General features: G+C 45.9%; 1 protein-coding gene across 2 annotated transcripts; it reads left to right on the top strand.

Moving 5' to 3' along the window:
* The first annotated feature begins 416 nt into the window (after positions 1–416).
* Positions 417–10,050, top strand: amotl2a (angiomotin like 2a). 2 transcript variants are annotated; one of them, XR_011078327.1, is made up of 12 exons: positions 417–666; positions 1,435–2,214; positions 2,329–2,482; positions 3,028–3,172; positions 3,264–3,356; positions 4,760–5,055; positions 5,466–5,656; positions 5,746–5,847; positions 5,936–6,096; positions 6,386–6,565; positions 6,835–7,123; positions 9,929–10,050. XR_011078327.1 is itself a non-coding variant. In XM_068591669.1 (11 exons), exons 2-11 carry the CDS (start codon positions 1,502–1,504, stop codon positions 6,909–6,911), a joined length of 2,112 nt encoding a protein of 703 aa, XP_068447770.1. In that variant the 5' UTR covers positions 417–666; positions 1,435–1,501; the 3' UTR covers positions 6,912–8,598. The 2 variants fall into 2 exon arrangements, 1 of the variants encoding a protein (XP_068447770.1); XM_068591669.1 differs by lacking the exon at positions 9,929–10,050 and having other exon boundaries at positions 6,835–8,598.
* Positions 10,051–10,276: the final 226 nt, after the last annotated feature.

The following is a 10,276-nucleotide window of genomic DNA, read 5'->3' on the forward strand; positions in this document are numbered from 1 at the left end:
CCAAAGTATTTCAACTGCACATTTTAAGATTTAAATGTTTTACTGTTTTTTTTCATTTTATGTTTTTCTGCAGTTATAACATGTTCCTCCCGAGCTGAAACTTTAAGCACAGGAGCAGCCGGACATTATATTCTCGCAAAACTACAAAACAACAACAAGCTCTTTTACATGATACAAGCAGCCAGATAGTACGCTGCTGCTCACAATCACATTTTTTGTGTGTTGCTGCCTCCCCTCTCTCCTCTCCTCCTCCTCTCCTCTCCTCCCTCTCTCTCTCCTCCCCCTCTCCTCTCCTCCCTCTCTCTCTCCTCCCCCTCTTCTCTCCTCCCCCTCTCCTCTCTCCTCCCCTATGCTCCGCTTTTGATCCCACAGGGACTTGGAGCCTTTACATTCCAGTCATTCCAGCCGCAGCGAACAATCGGCCCTCAGTTATTTATTCGTTCAGCGCGCAGCTTCGGTCCGCTCAGTCTGCTGCTGGCCGTCGGTGCACTCACACACGCGCACACACCTACACACGCACGAACGAACGCACACGTTACGCTACGTTACGTTACATGGAGGAAAACGGAGGAAAAGGAACGTTTGGACATTGTTGAGCTGAGCGCGGGACTACTTTGGAGATCACGCCGCCGTGTCCCGTTCCCCGTGCGATGAGCCGAACGTTGGGTGAGTTTCTAGCGGTTGCTCTCCTGAGTTCATCCCGCTGGATGGCCGATCACCAGAAGCCCCAGCGCGCGGCTTTGTGCGCGGCTTTGACCCGCAGATTAACCGTGCCAGTGGTTTTTTTTGTTGCGAAGTTGTGTTTGAATCCCGATTGGAAAATCAAATGTACATTTTTTTTGTGTCTAGTGAAGAGCGCTACCTTCACTGAACCGGATTGTCATTTTTACGCAAAATATAAAAATAAAGTGAATCTCAAAATTTGAGTTTCTGATGGATTTAAAGCCTCCCAGTATAGATTGTTATATTAATTCCCACAATGTGCTTTTAAGAAAGCAGGATTTTGTTCTGCTTCCATATTTCATATACTCCAGCATGTTTCATGTGGATCATATAGTCTTGGTTTACCCATCTTTTTTCATAAATATAATTTATTTTATGTAAAAAATATGGGTCTGTTTGTATGTGAGAGCTCCGTGATTTTAGTAACTGTTGGTATTACACTTGTGTCTGTCTGGAGAAAGCTATGCCTTAAAGTGTGTGGGCAATAAAACTGGATCTGCGCTGACATCACTGTCAGGGGTATTTCCAGCAGCAGCTCATGCACTTACAGCTAAAGTCAGCGTGTAAGAGAAGATGTTGGCTCCTGCCTGTGGCTCATGACTGAAATGTGTAACATTAGTAGTAGTTTTAAGGATAATCACAGCTTTGAGGAGGAAGCTTGGGGAAAAAAATCCTGATCTAATGAGATGTATGTTCTTGTTTTTCCTTCAGGTTTGTGACGTGCCCTTAAACTGCCACCTCTAGGCTGTTTGTTCTTGCCCTTTTCCCACTGACTGACATGAGAACCGCTGAAGGCTCATCTGGAACGGTCCTGCACCGTCTCATCCAAGAGCAGCTCCGTTACGGCAACCTGACGGACACGCGCACACTCCTGGCTATCCAGCAGCAGGCCCTGCGTGGAGGCAGCAATAGCGGCGGCGGGGGCACCGGCAGTCCTCGCTCCTCTCTGGAGAGCCTGACTCAGGAGGAGCCCCAGTACATGCAGATGTCCACGCGCCAGGAGCCCCAGGGTCAGGAACACCAGGGGGACTGCGTGCATACAGAGAGTCAGGTGTGTCGCCTGTACCAGCTTCATGGGGAGGAGCTTCCCACGTACGAGGAGGCAAAGGCCCACTCCCAGTACCTGATCTCCAAGAAGGTGCAGGAGGTGCCCAACATGGACATTATGGTTAGCTGCGGCGAGGGGCAGTGGGATTTGAAAAGGGAGCACGCTCGATCCCTCAGCGAGAGGCTCATGCAGCTCTCTCTGGAGAGGAACGGCCTCAGAGACAGTCTGGCCATGAGCTCCTCACACAGCTATCCACGGCTGCATGACAATATTGCAAACGCGGCAGCCAACAGGCAGGCGACCCAACAGTGCATTGACCAGCGTGGGCCGCCCCCGGACTACCCTTTGATCGCCAGACTTCCTGGATACATGCTCAGCCACTCCCAGGAGCATGGGCAGTACTACAGAGACCCTCCTCCCCCTTTCTACTCCCAGCATCACAGGTAACTGCAGAGGATTGGGGTTGGATGCCAGATAAAACAGCTTTATTCAAGCGTTCCCGGAGGCCTCGCAGGTTTTCAGCAGCATGGTAATGAGTTCCCTGTGTCTCTCCTCAGCAGGTACGCGTCGGCTCAGTCCCAGATGGCCCCCAATGTCATCGTCGCAGCCCCCGGCAATGGAGCGGCTCAGGTTGACGCGTTGCTTCGGGAGAATGAGCGGCTCAGGAAGGAGCTGGAGGCCCACACCGAGAAGGCCGCTAGGCTGCAGAAGGTGAGGGAACGATGCGGTTGCGATGAAACGCAGCTGTTGGCTCCCAGAGGGTGTGGAAATCGTAAAAAAACAAACAATTCTTTCCTTGCCAGTACATGTCGGGTTGATGAGCTGTCTGGCAGGGCGAGGACATGCACAGGAGAGAGATGCCAGTGTAGTTCGCTACGGGGAAATCATATTTATTGTAATTGATTGTAAGGTTTTCAGAAATGTGCTCTGTTGGTTAGATGTTGGGAGTTTTCTCACCTTTTGTCCGTCAAACACGCTGGCATATTGCCATGAATGGAGATAAATGCCTTCAACACTTGGGGACTCGCAAGTGTTCGCTCAGGAATGTTGATTCCCGCTTTTCAGTTGCGCATAGTGTTAAAAAGACATTTGGCTGTAATTAGTAAAAGGAGAAAGAGAGAGAAAAAGGGCGTCATTTGTACAGATGACTAATTGGCCTTATTAATATGAACAACTGAAACATTAACCACATTTCAGACAATAAAGGGGGATGCCTCTCCCGTGGACTAATCATCTTCCCTGCGTTTTCTTCCCAGTTGGAGCTGGAGATCCAAAGGATATCTGAAGCGTATGAGACTCTGATGAAAGGCTCTGCCAAGCGGGAGACTCTGGAGAAAACAATGAGGAATAAACTAGAGGCTGAGATTAAGAGGATGCATGACTTCAACAGGGATCTGAGAGGTACGGGCCCGTTCATGTGTCCGTAACTCGCTGCCGGCCTTTCAAATGTAACCCAGTGTGTGTAACCGCTTGTTTGTTTCCATCTGTGCAGATCAGCTCGACTCTGCCACCAGACAGCGGGCGGCCAGGGAGGCCGAGTGTTCGGACCAGAGACAGCATGTCTTTGTCAAGCTGCTGGAGCAAAGTGAGTTTACGTCTGTGTCAGTCTTTTAAAAAAAAGAAATTCTGACATTGTCTTCTCACAGCCTGTCTCATGACTGAAAGGAGTTAAGGATCTATTTCAATAAATTAAATTTGATCTGATTTTAAAAAATCACTGTGCGGTCCTGTGCAGGAGCGTGGAGTGTAATATCACATGTCAGGACTCAAATGGCTCTATCTCCAGCTATTTTACACACCTTTAGTAAATGTGGGCTGGATTCCAGGATTTTTTTTTTTAGGTATTTAAAGCTGTCTTGATATTAGGAATCTTCCCCCATCACTGCTGATCTCTCTCCTCAAGGGGAACTAATAAGTCTGGGGCTCCGGGGCATCCCAGCCCAACTCAAGATGACCTCTGGCCAGCTCGCTCTCCTTGTTTGGGCATTTCTTTACCTCCATGGTCTCACCATAATCGGCCAGACTAATTCTTTACTCCTTCCTTGTCCTGTACAGGGATGTGCTGCCAAGTACACCCAACTGTCCTATGTTTACTCAAATATGTTTACTCACCTCTGTTCTTTATTTGCCAAATACCATTCTCATTCGGACATATTTGTGAATGACTTTTCTGACAAACGTTAGTTACATAAAGAGCCATACTGTTCCATCATACACGCCCTTGCTGCTGGGACGGTGGTTGCACTTCCTGGGTATTTTAAACAGCCATGCAACTGTCTGGAGCCTGAAAATCAAGATCGATTGTTCGGCTGTTTTTCCTGGAAACGGTTATCTAGGAACAACAGGGGCAAAGCCTTGGTTAAATCACAATAGTGGGATGTGTCCTGTATATATGTTTTTTTGTTACAAGGACCCTTCGATTTATATTTAGAGCTGCCTGTTTACTTCACGTCCCTAGAAGCATTCCAGAGCTTTTCCCCCAGTACAAAGCTATGCCTGTGTGCGTAAGTGGATAAGAGGAAGTCTGCATTCCCTCCACAGGCATGCACTCGTGTTGTGTAATCAACTCCCTTTTTAAAGTGGCACAACAGATAAACTGGCTTTCCCCTCATTACAACACGGACTGGCTTTTAATTTGCAAATGCAATTAATTAAATGATAGTTGTGAGTTTTTTGTAGAAAGTGGTTGTGATTCATTTTTATTGCAGAAGACCTGGTGACAAGTTGTCTGTCGTTGAACCGTATGCTTTGACGGCGGTGTGTGAATGTCTCTTTTTGGGCCACATTCCATTCACTTTACCTAAAGAGCCACTTTGTTAATATACAGAACACACTTCTTTTGCATTCATCGGACCTCTTCTACAAAGCTTTTGCAGGACAATAGTAGATGATAACCCCCACCCTCAACCTCATATATTATTCCAGGATCATGTCACTGTTACTTTTACCATCATTAACCTTTTCTTTCCCCCCGTTTCTATGTCTTAGATGAAGAGCAGCAGCGGGAGCGCGAACAACTTGAGAGGCAGATACAGCAGCTGCGCGTCTCCGGGGAAGAGGGCCAGCGGCGGCGGGAGCTTCTCGAGCAGGCGCTGGCCTCGACGCAGGCCCGCAACCGGCAGCTGGAGGACGAGCTGCAGAGGAAGAGGGCCTATGTCGCGAAAGTGGAGCGGCTGCAGAGCGCGCTGGCTCAGCTGCAGACGGCATGTGAGAAGAGGGAGGAACTGGAGCTGCGACTGCGCACGCGACTGGAGCAGGAACTGAAAAGCCTACGGGCACAGCAGGTGAGGGGAGGAAGTCATTAGATTACATGTTTCTGTTGGAAGAGGAAGGAAGAGTTAAACGCTTTGGAAAATAACCGTACTTGCTTTCTTGTCGAGAGGAAGGTGAGAAGATTGATAGCACTCGCAGGTGTGTGCGCTCAATATGAAGCTAGAGACGGGTGTTGTCCTAATTTACATTTCATATCTTGTTAATCTAATCCATATGCTAACAGTTTGCCCTGACTTTCAGTCTTTATGCTAATCTAAGGTAATCAAAGCAGGTACGTAGTCTCCTATTTAGCGCATAAATGTGAGATAGATGTGATTCTCGACAAGAAAGCAACGAAAGGTATTTTGGGAAATATCAAACTATTGATTTAAAATAAAGGTGTTCGTTTCCTCATGTTGACGACGACCGTCTATTATCTCAGTCTCAGAGACAGGCAGCTGACCCCACAGCTTCAGAACTGAGCTCCTCCACACTGCACCAGCAGCTGAGGGAGAAAGAGGAGCGCGTTCTGGCCCTGGAGGCTGACATCACCAAGTGGGAGCAAAAGTACCTGGAGGAGAGCACCATGAGGCAGTTCGCAATGGACGCAGCTGCCACTGCTGCAGCACAGAGGTACGACAGGTTGGATTACAATTTCATTTAAGTTTCTCTGAAGTTTTTTAAATATTTAAATTTTTAACGATCCTCTATTTTTTTTGCAGAGATACAACCATCATCAATCACTCGCCTCGACATTCACCAAACAGCAGTTTCAATGACGACCTGCCTTTGGCGAGTCATAGACATCAGGAGATGGAGAACAGGTAAACATCTTTCTGCGTCCTTCTTAGACACCGCCTGCTTCTTTTTATTTGGGCTTCTGATCTAATTGGGTGCTTCCATATGTTTTAGGATCCGCGCGCTTCATGCTCAGCTCCTGGAGAAGGATGCTGTGATCAAAGTTATCCAGCAGCGCTCCAGATGGGAGCAGGGCAAGCTGGAGAAACAGGGGCTTCGTCTCGCCAGGTCCGTCCCCTCTATCAACACTGTGACCAGCAGCACCGAGATAAAAGGTGAGTTCGAGATGTTTGACCCGCGCTCGCTTCATGCAACATCCGAGGAATGCATGCTATCGAGCGACAACTGGTCAGCAACTGGTGCGCTTCCTAAAAAAAAACAAGTATCGAGTCGGGGACAACCTTTTCCTGTTCCTCGAATGGACAACGTGCTTTTAAATTGGAATGCATATCATCTCTCACTCCAGAATAGCCCGATCCAGAATAGTCATGGGAAGAACCCGACGGGGCAGATGTTCAGGAGCGGGTAAATTAAGCGGCCTCCTCTCTTTGTCCACATTTGTAGGAAAGAGCCTCTCAGATGACCAGACAGGCGTCGCTGCGCTGCAACCCCGGCCCCTCGTGGGGCCCAGGGCCCCGAGCCGAGACTCCAGCACCCAAAGTGATGAGGCCTTGCTGGAGCCTGAGCTCCCGGCAGAGCCTGAGAAGCTAAAGATGTCTGAGTGGAACTCAGCAGCTACAACTGGTGGGTTTATTGGCATTCGACACCCAATCACCACCACACAAACAACTGTTCATTCTAACAGGCAGCCCTTTGATCCGTGTCCTATTTGACCACTATTTAAAGTGTAACCAGACCTAGGATCAGGACACACTGAGGATGCACTGTTGTCGCTAATGACTTTAAATTAAACAAGGCGGCGTACAGCTTTGCAAATAGCCAGCATTGCAGTTGTATTTGCGTTGGCATACCATGGTTGTTTTTGTAATCTGCTAATTTTATCTTCCCCATAGACGCCCCGGAGGAGCCGTTGAAGACATTCAGGAGCATCAGCAGCTCGGAGGCAGAGGTGGTTGAAATCCTCATTTAATATGATGGCGACACAGACTTTTGGCTTAGGCGACGAAGGCCTTCCTCTTCATTTGAGCAAAGAAGGGCCAGTCGTCCGACATGAGAGGAGCAGTTTTCAAGCAGACTCAAACGTGCAGAGTCCAGGGTGTGGTGCAGTCTTTGATGAGGAGAGCTGAGCTTTCCACAAATCACAAACTCTTACATTTGCCTCAGGAGTCTGAATTCTCCAAGGTACCTGGCCAGTATTCTGCACTGTGAGACAAATTGTTTTGGATGTTTGATGTTTCCCATGTTACTGTTTTATGTATTGTATTTATATTTGTAAACGCTGCTCATAATGTGATGTTACTTTTTATGTTTGAGAAGTGAGAAGAACCAGAATCACTTGCTTTGCTCCGCTCCACTTAAATTATATAAGGTTATGCTACGCTCCACTTAAATTATATAAGGTTATGCTCTCCTATCTGGATTAATTGTGCAACCCTTCTATGTTTGCTCGGGTTAATTTTGAAGTTCCAGTAGCGAGCCTATTACCATGCCCTCTGAAAGTCATATTTCTAATATAAGCATCCTCTGTGTGTCCATGCCATGTTTGGAGATTATGCTGTGTAACAGAACGACTCAAACCTATATTCACAGTTGCTGTTCTCTTTTAAAATACATTCGGGGGCCCTGCTCACGCCTCAGAGGAAGATTTAGAAACTTTCAAATCTCTTTAAAAAAAACCTGCGAGGATTGACGGGCGTTTCATGGGGGTCTAATTTTTCCAGATCCCGGGCTAATGTTCGAGGGCCTCACATTTTAGCTCCCCTCCATTGACACGCCGGAGCTAATCTTCTCACATTCCCTCTCTGAGGGAATGCTCCCTTTAAAGAAAAAGGCTATCTAAAGTCTGACCCCTCGCCCTTGTTAAAATGGCACGCATTCTCCACATGATTCTCTTTCTAGGCCCGTTTATTTCGCCTGAGTCGTTGGTAGCTGGTTCTACCACGAAACAGTCAACTATAATTGGCCTGCATTTGCTCCTCTATTTGTTGTCCCCATCACTGCTCAAGTATCCCACATATCTGAGTTGACTGTGTCTGTACCATGGAATCTTCTATTTATTTCTCCCTGCATAGTGTCAGATCACTGAACACTGCTGAATGTAGACTCCTGTTTTCCCAGACTGTTTCCCCTTTTTATATTTAACTGGAATGTGCCACAACTCATCTTTGGAGGGGGAATACCATTAAGCTAATATCTTATATTAGAGTTGTTAGGTTCTGTCTCGACAACATTATCAACGGGAGTATTGTTTGAAGTCCCACAAACAACACGTGGAATCTGACATTTGACTGGTATTCCCCATGATGCTTATTCACCACATTTCCCGTTGCAATGCATTTGCTGGTCAATGGACTGTAACCGTTTAAGTTAATGCCCCTTCACTTTTTCCCTGTTTTTTTTTAATGTGTTTACATAAATGGCTATTTGAAGTGAGAGAGGTTAATATATTTTGTAGTTTTTTTCATTCATATACCTTTTTGTTTTCTGGTGCCAAAGATGTACTCTACTTTTAAGTTATAACTGATGACAAATACAAAAGGTCCTGTTTAGGTGCCTTGCTTCTGCTGGTTGACCCATTTTGATGTTGCTGTGAACTTTTGTAAAGGAAACATGTATGCCTTAACATTTCACTTTAATAGATTAAAATTCTTAATATATGTCTGATAAAAGGCTGTTAAGATTTGTTGCACTGGTTTAGTTTGCATCAGATTGATAACAAAAACCCACCTTAACGACTGAGGCATGTGATAGATGATGAAAGACTCACAAAAATATAATGTAAAGACTCACCACCATTCAAGACCATCACAGTTTATTCAGTACCACTATTAGTTTGAATTATCCATACCATCTTCATAGGAAGTGGGTCCTCTTCACGGTGTGTGCCATGTCACACTGCCATATTTCTACGGTTGCCCAGAATGGACAATCCAAACAATGCCAATAGAGAGAGCCATTCGTGTTTTTACGTCGCCTGAAGGCCACTGTAGAGGAGCCAAAGTAGAGGATATTCACCACCTTATGCCACAATACTGTTCTTTTGAGAGAATATATTGACTTTATAGCAAGATCCAACAGGTTTTCTATGTTAATTGCTAACATGTAAGCGCTCTATTAAAATATCAGCCTCAGTATTCAGAAGTTCAGAGTTCACTTAATCCAAAACAAATCAGTTGACTAACTTCTGAAAACCTAAATAAACTGTATGAATTGTAAATGTAAATGCACCTTAGATGGTATGCAAGGCTGTGTAAATCTTGGATAACGCATGGGAAAGCCAGAGCTAAAACGGAGTGCTAGAGTCACAAAATGAGCAATCTAACTCGTCACGTTTAATGTAAAGTTTGTAAGCTACACTGCTTTCTAAAGTTAGCTAACTTTAGCCACGATGAGCAACTGGCCATACCAGACCAAGTAAGGCTTCTTTTCACTGAAGAAGACTTAAGTCTGAGGAAAAGAATTCACTTGAAACGTAGCTAATTGTAGCTTCAGTGTGCGGCCTTCATTGGGACAGCACCTGCCTGCGACAGCTTTTGGACGTGCGTGACCACATTGTTATCTATATGGTTGGCTGTAACCTTTGAGCACCATTTTTGTGACAACACTATTACGGTGGGGTTAAAACATCGTAAATTCCAACATTACGATTTCATCACGATCCCTTCATGTTGTTCGCCACAAACACAATATCTTCATGACATTCATCCTCATCTGACTAACGGAACATACCGCCCGTGGTCTGTTTTCAGACAAACAACATTGGCGTTGTGCTATGATCTGTACTTTGTGGTCTGCACATCAAATCCTCTCATCAAAAACAGAAGATCTTCGTTCACATGATGTAGACTTTCAAACCTGCCCAGGTTATATTTGTGTCTAATGTGTCTAGTCAACTTCCAAGAATTTGATATGCCCTTTAATACAAAGATTTTCCTGTAAACGTAAACTTTTAATGTTTATATTTTTGCCTTCCTTCTTCCCACCTAGTGAGCTTGGGATGGCATTCCACAGATGCCACACATTTTCCTCCTGCTGCCTTTACTTGTTGGAGCTGAGTGCCACTTTTCTCAGCTCGGAAAGGCCGCAATAATAAATCTCCATCTGCTGAATGGCTTTTTTCTTCTTTCTTTTCAGCTGGGACACATGTGGCACCTTGGCGTCTGTAATGTACTATTATTTTAGTCCCCCGTTTGTGCTCAGACAGATCACATTTCAGACGTTTCCTTCTGCCACTGATGTCGGCACATGTAAGACAAGAGCCCCTGCCAATCCGTGAGAGAAGTAAGTGGGTTCTGTAGGTGAAAGGTTATGATGACGTGACTCCCGTGCAGTGCA

Source organism: Clinocottus analis, unplaced genomic scaffold, assembly GCF_023055335.1.
Source record: "Clinocottus analis isolate CAN_PGR_092001 unplaced genomic scaffold, fCliAna1.0.p SCAF_25, whole genome shotgun sequence".
NCBI classification, from domain to species: domain Eukaryota; kingdom Metazoa; phylum Chordata; class Actinopteri; order Perciformes; family Cottidae; genus Clinocottus; species Clinocottus analis.